The following is a 15,290-nucleotide window of genomic DNA, read 5'->3' as shown; positions in this document are numbered from 1 at the left end:
ATCAGTTACATTGCAGAGGGTATGAGATCTAGACTGAACACATACATTATACCTACAGTGTAAATATGATATGTATAAAAGTTATATATGTAAATGTGATATTTTGCCTTCATACTAAAGGAGAATATGTTTTATGTTTAAAATATTACACACACACACACACACATATATATACATGCACACACACGTTTGTATGTAGCTACTTAGCCTCAGGGTTCAGGCTTCAATCTCAGCCTTGCCTGGCTTCAGAGACTCCGTGAGGTGGAGGTTTGGGGTGACTGTGTGCATCTGTGTACATCACACTTCCAGCTCCTGCCTGGGATTCTCCCAGCTATGGGGCTCTGGAGGCCCAGACGCTTCAGCAGCACAGAGGAATCCTGCCTGGACTTAGCAACCTTGCAGCATTGGCTTACAATTTCCTTCCAGGCGTCCACTCTCCTCAGATTTCCAGTGCCAGGTCTCCCTCAAGTGCCCTGAGAGTGATTTCTAGTGGGGGTCCAGACAAGAGTAGCCGCTGCCTGATCTCTGCCCTCTGCCATTCCTGGAAGGCAGCCTTTCTGACCCAAAGGGTTTCATTACGGATTACTCTAGGCTTCTAAAAGGAGGCCTGCTTAAGGGAGATAAGTATGTATGATAAATGAAACATTCGGTGGACAGAAATCATTCATTTTTTCAAACTTTTACCATCGAGTGTTATATTGCAGTTATGGTATCCATTTCTTTGGGGGAATGATGTAAAGAACGGTCATCACTCTTTCTCAGAGTCACTTGCTGGTGGCAGTGATCATCAGTGTTTATGATGAGGTGCCATTGAGTCTGACGTTCCCCAGGTAGGTCACCTGAGACTGCCAAGTCCCATGATTGAAGGAACAGTAATCTCCAAAAGAACATTAACTGTAGTTTAAATTTGTGCCGCTCCCTCCATGTGAAGATTAGGCTTTGATTTGATCAAAAACAAAACACCAAGGCTATTTTTGCTCTGGTCACTGGCTAGATGAATTCTGTCCGCTGTGATCCCAGCTTAATGGCAATGGCGTTCAGGGCAGGCAACTCAAAAGCAATTCTGGATAAAGGAAAGTATGTGACAGCCTAATTTTTTTTTCATCACTAAAATTATTTCATACTTGTCAGGCAGCCAGCTGCAGGGAAGTCACTCACACTCAAAGAGGCACACACACCTAACAAGGGAGGCACCCCACTCTCCACCAGGACAGTAAATTATATGAATGATGCACGCTGAGCAAAGCCAGCAGGGACAATTCCTGACCCCAGCAGAAATTTCAGATTGCCTTGTCAGGTTTAATGTCCTTGATATTATGGAAGTGGATCTTATTTGACTTTAGTGTTGAGTTTTTATTTACATAATCTGCTATCATCACCCCTGCCCTATGCAAACCACCACATAGCTTGTTTATTTTTAATTGACTGGGTGCTAGCAACTTCTAGAAAACTTAACCATTCCTCAGCTCATAAGCTTCGCATTCAGAACACGCTCATGCTAAGAGACAAACTGCTACCCAATTAAAGGTGTTTTTATTTGTCTTTTATCTTTTAGATTTGCTAAAAAAGAATAGATGCTTAGCCAACTTGTTCACTTATACTGCTTATGCATGTGAGCGCGCAGAAGCTAAATGCGCAAGTATAATGAGCTTAAATTACCCAACTCAACAGTTCTTCACTATTAGGAGACAAAAGAATGCAAATGTGTGTCTCTCTTCTGCTGAGCCACATGCTCAGGTTTCTCTGGTTTGTGTAGAGCAGAAGGGAGCTAGCCACTTAGGGCTACTGCCTCTCCTGTCAGTGTGGAAATTAGTCCTGGTTTATAGACAAGGCTTCCTAGACTGTAGGGAAATCACTTATGGATAATGGCATGTCTTCCATCCGCAGTGCTCCAGTGTGAAGTATTTGAAAAAGAGAAATTATTTTGTTCATTTTCTTCTTAGAATAGCGCATTAAGTACTAGCTTAAATTATCAGGATAAGAACTGGAGACCTGCACACTTACCGCTAGAAGCGACTTCTGTGAGGGAACGGGCTGTGCATCTCCTGCTGTGAGCTTTTAGTGCATCCTAAACATGGATTCCTGACCCTACTCTTGCATCCAAGAGACCCCAGGCAGAGTGACTGCACAATTTCAGTAAGCCTGGTAGATATGAACATCAAAATTCATCAAGTCCTAACCTGGGTGTGTCAAGTTCAGATTTGCTAAGTCATCATGCTGACTTGCTCGTTAATCTTGACTTTCACTGTGGTCTGAATGATTATGTCTCCTCCCATTCATGTGCGGAAAGCTAATTCCCAGTGTGCCGGGTGGTGTTGGGAGGGTCTTCGGGAAGTGATTATGTCATGAGGATAGAACTTTGAGGAGTAGCATTAGTGCCCTTAATAAAAAGCTCCAGGGAAAGCGCTTATCCTTTCTGCCCTATGAGGACATAGCAAGAAAACAAGAGACACAGATTTTAAGAGACTAAAACACTACTTAAAATTGGCTTTGTATGTGACCTTAATCTGTCTTAGATTGTCACTAGTCACACTGTTGATTAACAATATTTATACTTTCTGTGTTTATGAGAGCCCTGTTACGATGAGTTGTTTCATCTCTACAAATTTGTGTATTAACTAGAAGTTTTGTTTGTTTTTAATTTTACCCGTCATTTTTAAGTTTACTGCATGTGGTCAAACAGGATACAAGGAGTGAGTTCAATCCTTTTCTATTCAGAAATGTTTGCTTTGTGTCCCTGGATATGGGCTATTTTGAAAGCCTTCCATGTGCTGTTGTATTCTGTGTGTTCTTTGGTGTTTGAATTTGGATAGAATATTCTGTAGATATCAGCTACATCCCTTTGATCTGTGATGTCAATCAGTTCTAAAGCTTCTTTGTTTATTGTTTGATTAGACAGCCTTCCTACTCGAGAAAGTGGAATATTATTGGATTGATATTAATCTGTGACTTTTGATTTTTTTTAAGGAAGTTGCATCACTTGGGATTGGTGCATATATATTTAGAGTAGTAATATCTTCTGTATTAAGGTATTAACTGTACCTTAATTGGAATGAAGTATCCTACTTTGTCTCCTCGGTTTAGTTTTAATTTGAAGTCTATTTTGCCAGATATTAGAAGATCAACATCTGCTTCCTTCCTGATTCCATTTGATTTAAGTATTTTGTTTATTCTTTTACTCTAGGGCAATGCCTATCATTAAAACTAAGATGTGTTTCTTCAAGGCAGTAGATGGATTTTGCTTCCTGATCCATTCAGCCCTTCTATGTCTTTGGAGAATTGAGCCCATTGATATTTAAAGTTTTTTAAGATTTTTGTATGCATTAATTGGGGTCATCTTGTTGGTGACTTTTGGTGTTATTCGTTATATTGTTATCATAGTCATTTTTGTCTAATAATTATGGTTTTTTATTTTCTTTCACAATCTCTCTGATATGCTCATTCCTCTCTTCATCCTGAAATAATATGTCCTGAATTTTCCTTAGGTTTGGTTTGTTGGGTACTTTTTTAGGTTGTTTATGCCATGGAAATATTTCTTTCCCCTTCAATCATGGCAGATAGTTTTGCTGCATATATACTTTAGGTTGACTGTCATCGTCTTTTAGAACTTAGAATATATTGCCCCAGGACCTTCCTGCTTTCCAAAGCTTCCACTGAGAAACAGAACTTATTATGATGGATTTTCCTTTATATGACGAGGTTGCCTTTTTTTCTCTTGCAGGATTCAATGCACTTTGCTATATCTTAGTGTTTTAACTATGGTATTTTGTAGGACTTTTCAGGTTTTGTCTATTTAGTGTTCTCTGTGCTTCTTATATTTATATGGGTGTGTTTTCTTAATTCTCTTTTCTCATTGAAGATCTGGTATATGCCATTGACTTGAGATTCACCCCCCCCACCCCATCTATGCCTATAGATTGAAGAGTTGGTTTTTTCAAGATAGTCCACATTTTTGTATGTAAAAACTATTATGTTCTTTTCTAATTTGGTCTAGAAACTCCATTTTATCATTGAGATCTGATATTCTGCTTGATATATTCCACCCATAGTCTTTTCTCTTACCCCATCTCCATTTCGTTCTTCATTAGCTGACCCACAGAAGCACTCTCTATCAGGAACCCCCACAGTCAGCACACTTGCTTAGCATCCAGAGAGGGCAAGAGCAATCCAAGATGAGGCACTCACCCAACAAAGATAGAACCAGCTATGAATACCAAAAAATACTTCAAACATCATAGTTCTCGATGCCTAGCTTCCATGTTGACAGGGGATTGTGTCCCACCTAGTACTGCAGCCTTTCAGTGCCAAAGAAACACACAGAGACTTACACTAATTATAAACTGGCTGGCCTATTAGCTCAGGCTTATTATTAATTAACTTTTATATCTTATATTAACCTATAATTCTTGTCTGTATTAGCCACATGGCTTGGTACCTTTTATTAGTGAGGCATTCTTATCTTGTGTCCTCTGCATCTGTGTAGCAACTGCATACTGAGCCTTTCCTCTTCCCAGAATTTTTTTTATTTTGGTCACTCTACATATACTTCCTGCCTGGCTACTAGCCAATCAACATTTTATTAAACCAATTCAAGTAAAAAAAAATCTTTACAGGGTACAAGACCATTGTCCCACAGTCCACCCAGAGCAAAAATAAAAACATGAGCAGTTAAGCCAATAATATCTCCATCAGAAATCAGTAACCCTGACACAGTAGGCCCTGAAAAACACAATATAGCTGAAACACAAGGACTTCCAATATATCAATTATTAATATAGTTAAGGGTTTTTAAGGAGGATATGAATAAGTCTCCTAATGAACTTAATGGACACACAAAGAGTTGGACTAATGAAAACAATTCAAGATATAAATAAAATCACTAATAAAAAATCCAAACAGAAATAAAACTAGAAATTAAAAATTGAAAATATAAAATATAAAACCCCAGAAGTAAGAATCAAACATAGAGTACAAGACAGGGAAGAGCGAGTCTTGGGTGTTGAATATAAGATAGAAGAAGTATAAAAGGTCAGTCAATGAAAAAGTTAAATATATAAAACACCCAGGCACAAATCTGGGATACTATGACAAGACCAAACCTTCAAATGACAGAGATCTAGGAAAGAGGTAAGACTCAGGTCAAAGGCACAGAAAATATTTTCAACAAAATCATAGGAAAAAATCTTACCAATCTAAAGAAAGAGGTGTTTATTAAGGTATGAGAAGCATGAGAATGAAACAAGACAAAAAATGAAATTCCACATAATTCATCCTTATCCAAACACTCAATGTACAGAAGAGAGAAAGGATATTAAAACCTACAAGGGAAAAAGACCAAATTGCGTCTAAAGGCAGATCCATTAGAATAACAATTGACTTCTAAATGGAACTCTGAAAGCCAGAAGGGCCTATCCATATGTTCTACTAACTCCAAAAGATTATAGATGACAGTCTAGACTACTATACCCAACAAAGCTATCAATCACAATTGACAAAGAAGGAAAAAATTCCATTATAAAAACCAAATTTGAGCAATTTCTATTTGTCAACGAATCTCTATAAAAAGGAAAACTTCAGTCTGAAGAGATTAACTACACCCAAGAAGACAGAGGAACAAATTATTAAAGATCAGTTCATCAAAATGGAGGAAAAATCACACCATAACAAAAATTAACAGAAATCAATAAACATTGGTTGTTGATAGCTCTCAATATTAATGGTCTGAATTATCCAAGAAGAAGCATATGCTAACATATTGGGTAAGAAAGCTGGATCCATCTTTCTGCTGCATCTAAGAAACTCACTTTAAAATCAAGGATAGGTATCTCTCAATGTAAAAGGATGGGGGAAAGCAGATACATTAAAGCAAACAGATATAGCCATTTTAATATTACAAAAAGTACTTTAAACAAAAAGTAATGGGAAGAAGTAGGACACTACATACACATCAATGGAAAAATATATCAAGAGGATACTGTAATTCTAAACATTCATAGACTAAACACAAGGGCACCCAAGTTCATAAAAGAAACACTATTACATCTAAAATCACAAATTTAATATCATGCAGTGATCATGGTGATTGGTGGCTTTTAATACTTAATTCTCCCCAATACACAAATTATCTAGACAAAAACTAAATAATGAATTATGAAATCCAATTGCACCTAGAAAACATCTACAAAACATTTCACCCACAACAAAAAAGAACACAGTTTCTTCTCAGCACCTCATAGAATGTTCTTGAAAATTAACAACATATTTGGACACAAGACAAGTCTCAAAAGATATAAAAAATTGAAATAACACCTTATATTCTGTCTGATCACTATGGGTTAAAACTGGAAATCAGTAACAGAAACAATAGAAAACTTAAAAACTAATAGAAATTGAAAACTTGCTTCTGAATGAATAGTGGCTTTAGAAAGAAATCAAGAAGGAAACTTAAAAAATTTAGAATTGAACGGAAATGAAAATACAATATATCCAAACTTATGGGACACAATGAAAGCAGGTCTAAGGGGAAAGTTCATCGCACTAAGTATCTGCATAATAATTTGGAAATATTTCATATTAGTAACTTAGTACACATGACAGATCTAGACTCGTTAGAAGAAATACTGCTCAAAAGGAGTATACAGCAAGAAATGATCAAACTCAAGATTGAAATACATGAAATGAAAACAAATAATAAACAGACAAGAACCAACGAAAAAAATATGTTGATTCTTTGAGAAAATCAACAAGACTAACAAACCCAAATTGACAGAAATATTTAGAGAGAAAATCCAAATTAATAAAGTAAGAGATGAGAAGGGTAACATTACAACAGAAATGGAGGAAAATCCAAGATTCATAAAGATTCCACCAAACTGGAAAACTTAAAAGCAATGGGTGAATTTCTTTATATATATGACCTATGGAAATTAAATCAATATCAAATAAATAATTTAAACAGACATATAAACCCCAATGAAATAGAATAACAAGTTAAAGGTCTCCCAATGAAAAACCGTCCAGGGCCAGATGAATTTAGCACCAAATTCAACGTGCCCTTCAAAAATGGATTAATGCCAATACTCCTCAAATATCCTGCAAATTGAAAATGAAGGTACACTGTCTGATTCTTTTATGAGGACACTCTTTCTCTGATACCAAAACAACACAGAGACCAAACAGACAACAACAAATTTATAGCCCAATATGCCAATAGAACATAGTTGTAAAAATTCTGAATGAAATACTGGCAAACAATCTGAGAACATAGCAAAAAGATTATCCACCACAGTTAAGTTGTTCTCATTCCAAACATGCAGTGATAATGGTTCAAAACACATAAACTAATATGCATAATTCACCATATAAGCAGACTGCATGACAAAAATCATATGATCATCTCATTAGCTGTAGGAAAAGGCCTTTGACAACTCAGAATACACAGGACATATCTCTATGTATTAAAGCCAATACATACAAGCCCACACCAATATCAACCTAAATAAAAGGAGTAAAAAAAAGCATTAACACTAAAGTCAAGAACAAGACAAGGTTGTCCACTTTTTCCATACCTGTTCAATGTAGTATTTAAAAAGCCTTAGATAAAGCAATAAGAAGACTGAAGGAAATAAAGGGTATTTAACTAGGAAATAAAGTAGTCAAAGCATCTTTATTTTAAGATGATATGATTTTATACATAAAACAACCTAAAAACTCCACAGGAAACTTCTATAGCTAACAAAAGATTTTAGAAAAGTATCATGGTTGCAAAACTAACACACACACAAAAAAAATCAGTAGCCTTTCTATCTACAACAGGCCAAGAAAGAAGTCAAGGAAGCAGTACCTTTCACAGCAATCAGAAAATACAAAATGTCTTGTGGTAACTCTAACCAAGCAAGTAGAAGACGTATGGAAAAAAAAAAAAAAAACAAAACCTCAGGACACAGAAGGAAGAAATGGAAGATGACACCAGAAGATAGAAAAAATCGCCCTGTCATAGATCAATAGGATTAATATTGTACAAAGGACCATCGTACCAAAATCAATCTATAGATTCAATGCAATCTCCATCAATATCTCAACACAGTTCTTCATAGAAATTGAAAAAGTACTATTACCAACAAATAACACGATACCTCAGACAATCCAGAATAATAAAAGAATTTCTGGAATTTTCAGCATCTCAGATTTCAAGTTGTATTACAGAGCTGCAGTATTGAAAATATAGTACTGGCATAAAACATACATGCTGATCAACCAAATCAAATGAAGACACAGACGTAAGTTCACAAACCTATGGACACCTGACTTTTGACAAAGAAATTAGAAATACACGCTGGAGAAAAAGACATGTTTAGCAAATGGTGCTGGTCAAACTGGACGTCTATATGTAGAAGACTAAAAATAAATCCATATTATGACTGTGCCCAAAACTCAACTCCAAATAGATCAATGGACCTCAACATAAGACCAGAAATGCTGAATCTGATGAAAGAGTGATTGGTCAATAGGCTTGAAGTCGTTGACATAGGAGAGGAATTTTCTGAATAGCCCATTGATAGCATAGACATTAAGACCAACAGATAGTAAAAGAAACTCCATGGAGCTGGAAATCTGTATGATAAAAGATCCCATCATTCAGACAATGTGACAACCTACAGAACTGGAACAGTTTTGTTTTTTGTGTTTTTTTTTTTACAAATTACACATCTGATAGTATATGAAAGAAAAAAGTACACAAAAAAGAACATCAAGAAAACAAGCAACAGCTTAAAATGGTATACATCATTAAACAGTGAGTTCTCCAACAATGAAGTAGATATGTCTGAGAAACGCTTAGAGAAATGTTCAACACCCTTAGCCATCAGGGAAATACAAAATAAAACTAGTTTCAGATTTCATGTCATACCTATCGGGATGGCCAAGATCAATAAAACATACGGCATTCTCGTGAGAACGTGAAGAAAGAAGAGCACTCGCCCATTGCTGGTGGGGGTGGAGACGTGTGTAGCCTTTATACAAACCAGTGCGGATGTTCCTCAGGAAAGTGGATATAGATCTACCTCGAGAGTGGTTCCTCATGGAAGTAGCTACCTCAAGATTAGCTCTACCACTCTTGTCCATATACCCAAAGGACCCTACATCCTACTCCAGAGATCTGTGCTCATTCAACTCCATTGTTGCCGTATTCAAATAGAAACTGGAAACAGCCTAGACTTCTTTCGTTGCTTCATGGGTCATGACAATGTAGTACATTTACACAGTGGAATATTATTCAGCTCTTAGGAAAAATGAATTACAATATTTTCAGGTAAGTGGATGGAGCTAGACTAAATCATCCTGAGTGAGGTAACCCAGATACACACACACACACACACACACACACACACACACACACACACGCACGCACGCACACAGGCACGTGTGATACATACACACAACAGAACATTGTCTGGAGAAATTCAGTCCTGAAGTTTCCAGGTAGTGAAGTAATACAGACCCCAAAAGACAAACTACACATGTTGTCTCTCATATATAGACCCTAGTTTCCATTCGTTAGATGACTATGTTTAAATTGGCGTACCAATAGAAGCCAGGAGAGTAGAAAGGGCCCGTGGAACCAGAATATCAAGTGATGGCTGATAGGAGGTAGGAGGCATGAAGGGGAATCATGGATGAGAAAGGGTTAGGGGTGGTAGAAGCCGTAAGTCAGCTGAGAGAATGGAGGGTGGGGGGGGATAACTAGTATTAAAGGGGTTGAAATGGCATGTAGAAGCTTCCTGCTGCAGAAGCTTCCTAAGATAAATACATATGCATATATCTAATATTTAAATGAATTTACCCCATGATGTGGGGATAGTGCCTCCCAGACACTATAGGAGATCAAACAAATAGCCCAAGGCATGTATGGGTTATCTCTCTTTGAGCTGTTGTCCAGTGGAAGCCAACTGACCACCTGTACATGCCTGGCTATTATCTTTGCTCGCAGCTAATCGCTAAAACTTAATACAAGATCAACTTCTGAAGACACCACATACCTGAGTTATAGGACACGGGGAAAGCAAGCTGGTAATGTCTAGGGAGCATTCTCCTTCTGGCTATCGTTGACAGTGCTGAAGCGCTGTGCACATTACTGTTGGAGAAAAGTACTCCCCTGTCTTTACCAGATGTGACCTCCACACGTTTCAGTAACTACTGACCTGACAGGAAGTGTCCCCTGGTGAAATAAAGTCAAGGGTAACCAAATGCATTTCTGATTAGATTTATGTTTTTTCCCATAAGAATTCATGCCTAGGACTATTAACTGGGCCAAGAACCCATGGCCAGTTAGGTCACAGGTCCTACAGGGAAAACGTGGTGCTATTATTCTGCTAACTGTAAGTACTAATCTTAATTCCCATAGATAAGTGCACCATCCCCTCATCATCAGAGTATCTTCTTTCTGCAGAAACCCACATTGGCCAGTGTGGTCAGGTTAAAAAGACTCTGGCATGTTTGGCCCTAAATGAGACATCTCCTTCATACCTCCTCCACCCAAGACTCGTGCATGACTCACCATGAAAGCAGAGTGGAAAACTGTCTTTGTTAAATCAGAGGCAGTGGGTTGACCGCTGTGACATGAATGTGCCATTGTAAACACGAACTCATGGTGACCAGACTGCCAGCAAAACCCATGCCAGCCAAAAGCCCAGCAAGGCTGGGAAAGGTGCCAAGTCCCACCCCTAGCTGAGGAATGGCTGGCAAGTGGGGGAAGTGAGTCTGTTTTCTTTGGGATGTGGACTCCGAGAGGCTACCTATACTGAAGGCTTCCTCCTCTCAAATTCTAGACCCTGAAATGCCAGGGAATGAAGTCGGTAATCTCATAGGCTATGCCTTGGGCACACCATAGCCACATCTGGGAACTCTGAACTTCTCAGCACCCTAAGAAACTCCCTTCCCCGTTCTCTTCCTGAGCATGAGGCTCTGGTGTGCTTTCCTCAGAACCCAGGACCCTGCTCAGCAGAAACAACCACGTCACCCCCCACAGCACACTGATTTCTCATCTTCCTCCCACTGCTGAACAAGATGGTTTTAATGTTGAGTGTCCTTTTCTGTCTTTTCCCTCCTGTTTTCTGTTTCCTTCCTTACACAGGTCAACAGATCTTGAGATCGTCCACATTTGAGTAGGTCACATCTTTGCTTAAAACCAGTGGAAAAGTCCCCAAGGCTCTACTGTCTTGCCCCACCCTCTTCATTATATTCTTAGCTTCTTTCAGGTATCTCTGGATTGCTCCTGCTTCTGGACCTGTCGCCTGCAGCTTCCCTAATCTCAAGGGTCACAGAACCACTCCTGAACATCCCTTAGATACCCTGAAAGAAAGCCCTGAGTCAATCTCATTCTGTCACGTGCTTCTTCCTTCTCCTCAGCCGCCTTCACAGCACTTCCTGCCCTTTCTGTGTCTGCAGGCCTTTCCTGCCATAGCTCTTGCTTTCCTCAGAGCATGAATTTCTTGAGGGAGGTACATGGGTTTGCTTTCTATCCTATCTGCCCCAATTCTCTTTCGTTGCTGATATGGCAAACTCTCACCAACCTCACAGATTAAAGTAACACCTGTGCAGCCCGACTGTTCTCTAACCAAAAGCCCACGGGACTTGGTAGATTTTTCTGTCCTCTCTGTCTCACAAGGCCTGAATCGTGGTGCTGGGAAGGGCTGCGTTTTTCTCTGGACATTCTGAGTAGGCCTCAGGTTTTTGAGCGCGGCAGCATTCAGTTCCACGCGGCCGTGGGTAAAAGTCCCTGTCTCCTTTTCAACTGCCCCAGCCAGGCTCATTCCCCCCTTCTTGGTGTTGTGGCCACTTCCACCAGCTTCAGAGCCAACTAGTCAGCCGAGTCCTTTCGGCATTTGCAAATCTACTCCCGGGTCCGGTTTTTGATGGGACCGATGCTTGGCCACAGTGATAATCTGAGATCATCATTGCCCTCATTTTATCTGCAGAGCAGCTTTGGTGGTGGAAGTGACAAGTTGGTGGCCTGGCATTTGGGCAGAGCTGCTGTCTCCCCCAAGCAGCCGGTCACCCTGGACAGTGCGGCCAGTACACAGGGAAGATTTGGAGTAGGAATAATTGACTGTTGTGCGTACAGCTGAATATCATTGTGTGAGTCAGGCAGCTCTCTAAATCTCAGCCATCTCAAGCCACCTCAATGTGGGTTCTGTCATCAGCCCATCCCACAGATGAAGGAACTACGGCACAGAATAGTGACCTGTGAAGGTCACGGATCTGCTGGGATGGCAGGCCCTTGTCTCAGAGATGAGACTATTCTTTGGTCCATGGGAAGAGAATACATAATACGTAAGAACTGGCTTAATGGGTGGCATAATTGGAGCATCCGGTCTTTTTGTGACAGCAAGGGTCTGACCCACATGGCCCGGGAGGTTGATTCCCAACATCTTCCCCCAGTCATCAGCATCTTCATGTTTCTCCCAGTGGAAACCACTCTGCACTTACCCACTTTCCTTCCTTTTCCCTACAGATGCTTACCCTAATTCTGAAGTTGTCTACGTTTGGACCAATGGTTCCACCAAGTCTGTGGTTGTGGCAGAAGATGGCTCCAGACTCAACCAGTACCACCTCATGGGGCAGACAGTAGGCACTGAGAACATCAGCACCAGCACAGGTAAGAGATGCATAATTTATTGTCTGTGGCTAAAGGGCGTCCAACCTTCCATGGCTCTGTGTCCTTCTCGGAAGGAGTACAGACCCCGTATAAGTACTCTGGCTCCTGGAGGACCTCTTGTGCTTGGCGAAGCGGCACCAGCTGCAGTGACCTGGGAACGGAGAGGCCACTGATCTGTGCTGCGTGTGGCATCTGCGGTGGACATGTGGGTCCCGTCTGGAGGCCCAATGATCTGATTGTATAATGTCCCTCCCCACTCCTGAGAAACAAGGCGGTCTCTGACAAGAGGGGGATGCCTCCTGCTGCCTGTTCCCCTGATTCCTTCTCTGAACATCTCAGAGGTTTCCCTGTGGTTGAATCTGGGAAACCAAACTAGCAAAAGACGAGCGCTAAGGTGGTACCAACAAGGCAGCAGGTGCCGTCAATCGTACACAAAGCAACTGTCTCTGTAGGGCAGTCCAGCTTGGACAGAGGAATACCATGCACATAGCCTGCATGACCTTGAAGTTCTATGGCCACACCTTTCCTGGCTGAGGGCAGGCATGGCTTAAACTATCACCAGTGATGGTATTGGCAAACAGGGGTTGCAGCCTGTTTCCTCGTGTAACAGAAGAGGAAAGTCTTAAGGGATGAGCCGAGCCATGCCTGTGAAACGTGGCTGAGCTTCAGAGAAGCCTTTGGCTTGCTTCCTGTTTGTTCACAGTCAAGAAACTGGCAGGATACACACAAGACACCAAGGGCAAGCTCTTTTTAATATCGCATGCACCTGCCAGAGCACCATCATAGCGACCAACAATTCAATTCCAGTGCACTGGGCATCCCCAAGTGTTAAAGAGAGCCTGAGCGGAGTGTACCATGTCACAGGTAAAGAAAGCAGAACTTCACATCTGGTTTTAGGGAAAGAAAAGGTATATGGCAGAATTTGGGGTGCAGACACAGGGCGTTGCCTTTGGGAATAGTTTCATACAGTTCCTCAGCATTTCATAAGAGAGGCTGTGTTTCAGCCTGCATCTACACAGACATCAATTTAAAAACATTGCCCAGTTTTGTTACTCATCTAAAGTAAACAAGCAAGAAGAATTGAGAGGATAGTACTTTCGCATCCTACTGTATTTTGAATGGCATTTCTTGTCTTCCGGTGCTATAGAGAAACAAAATTTGGCCATTTCGAAGGCACTAGACCTTGTAATTAGACGTTTATCTATCTTTATCGTTATTCCTGTTTCTCGCTTCCATTTAGAAGCCTGCTTGACCTCTCAGCCGCTCTCAGCTGCGTGAGGTTATTGGAAAAGCACCCATCCCCAGCATGTGTAGGCATTGCTAAGAACGCTGGCTTCTTTTCTGTAAGAAGGCATTTTCTCCCTCTCTCTGATCTATGACATCATAAGCACATGTGTTGGGGCATCTGTAGCACCCTTGTTAAGCTATGGGTTTGGGTTTCAGAAGTCTCCAACATGCCAATGCTCTGTCTGCGCAGTCAGAACACCGCTACCCCCTCGTAGGCAAGCCCACAGCTGGAGTGTGCACCGGGAACCTCTCCAGGACAATGCTTCCATGATCATAGGAATCCGGCAGTCTGGTACCCAAGCCCCAATGCCTGCTTTGTATTACCCACTGATGAACAATCCAGATGGTCTAACGACCTACACTTGACACACAGCATCCTTCCCATCTTTAAGGAGACACACAGCATCCTTCCCATTGCTAGGGAGACATACCCTTGTCCAGACAGCCTCTCTTCCCATAGACCCATGGCGCGCCCACCTCAGCTCCTTACCAGTTAACCATCAGGACGGCATCGTTCTCGGCAAAAAATGGAAGATCCCCACTTGCTTCCCACACAGCCAGGCAAATCCACAGCAGGCAATGGGACATTGCCCAGAAGTCTGGTTTCGAAAAACAGAGGACGCTGGTCTCTCTGCTGTGTGGCAGAAAGAATGTACTTCTTCTGTGACCTTGTGTGGTTGTTCCTCCGTCTCTACCTGGGCTGAGAGAGCATTAGGCCTTGGCAGAGAGTAGCTGTCCTGCCTCCCTTGGAACTCTCCAGCAGGGCTCTGGATGCCTGGATTCTATCTGCAAGGCTAAATCCTCAGCTCCTGATTGCTATGAAGCGGTGAGGGGGGCAGGGAACATGACACAGATTGATGGGGGATTAGTGAAACACACAAATCTGATTTTCTCCGAAAAAGCAGGCACCAGCAAGGTCCCTTTAGGGTTCACAAGATTTGCTTATGAAATGACCTTTAAGAAAGCCAGGCAGCCAGTCCCACAAAAACCCAAAGCTAAACAATCACAGCATATATGCAGAAGACCTAGCACAGACCCTTGTTGGCTCCATGGTTGTCACTTTAGTCTCTGTGAGCCCCTGTGAGCCCCACTTAGTTGATATAGCCAGCCTTGATATGAGAGTTTGTGCCTAGTCGTATTGCATTTTGCTATGCCACGTTCCACTGATATGCCTGGGTGGCCTGGTCTTTTCTGAAGGAAAATGGAGAAGCAGTGGATATCTGGGGGGAGACGGGAGGTGTGTGTGTAGGAAGAGTAGGAGGGGTGGAGGGAGGGGAGGTGGTGATAGGGATGTACTGTATGAGAGAATAGATGGATAGATAGATAGATAGATAGATAGATAGATAGA

At 41.2% G+C, this 15,290-nt stretch overlaps 1 protein-coding gene across 6 annotated transcripts in view; it reads left to right on the top strand.

Annotated features, from left to right (window-relative positions):
• Window positions 1–15,290, top strand: part of Gabra5 (gamma-aminobutyric acid type A receptor alpha5 subunit) — an 85,650-nt gene that overhangs the window by 50,812 nt on the left and 19,548 nt on the right. For all 6 annotated transcript variants that reach the window (XM_005357818.3, XM_005357817.3, XM_013350237.2 and 3 more), the window contains one exon: window positions 12,512–12,655. In XM_005357818.3, the coding sequence (XP_005357875.1) occupies window positions 12,512–12,655 (144 nt within the window). The remainder of the gene's footprint in view (window positions 1–12,511; window positions 12,656–15,290) is intronic.

Source organism: Microtus ochrogaster, chromosome 22, assembly GCF_000317375.1.
Source record: "Microtus ochrogaster isolate Prairie Vole_2 chromosome 22, MicOch1.0, whole genome shotgun sequence".
Taxonomy (NCBI): Eukaryota; Metazoa; Chordata; class Mammalia; order Rodentia; family Cricetidae; genus Microtus; species Microtus ochrogaster.
This window is presented reverse-complemented; position numbering and strand designations above follow the sequence as displayed.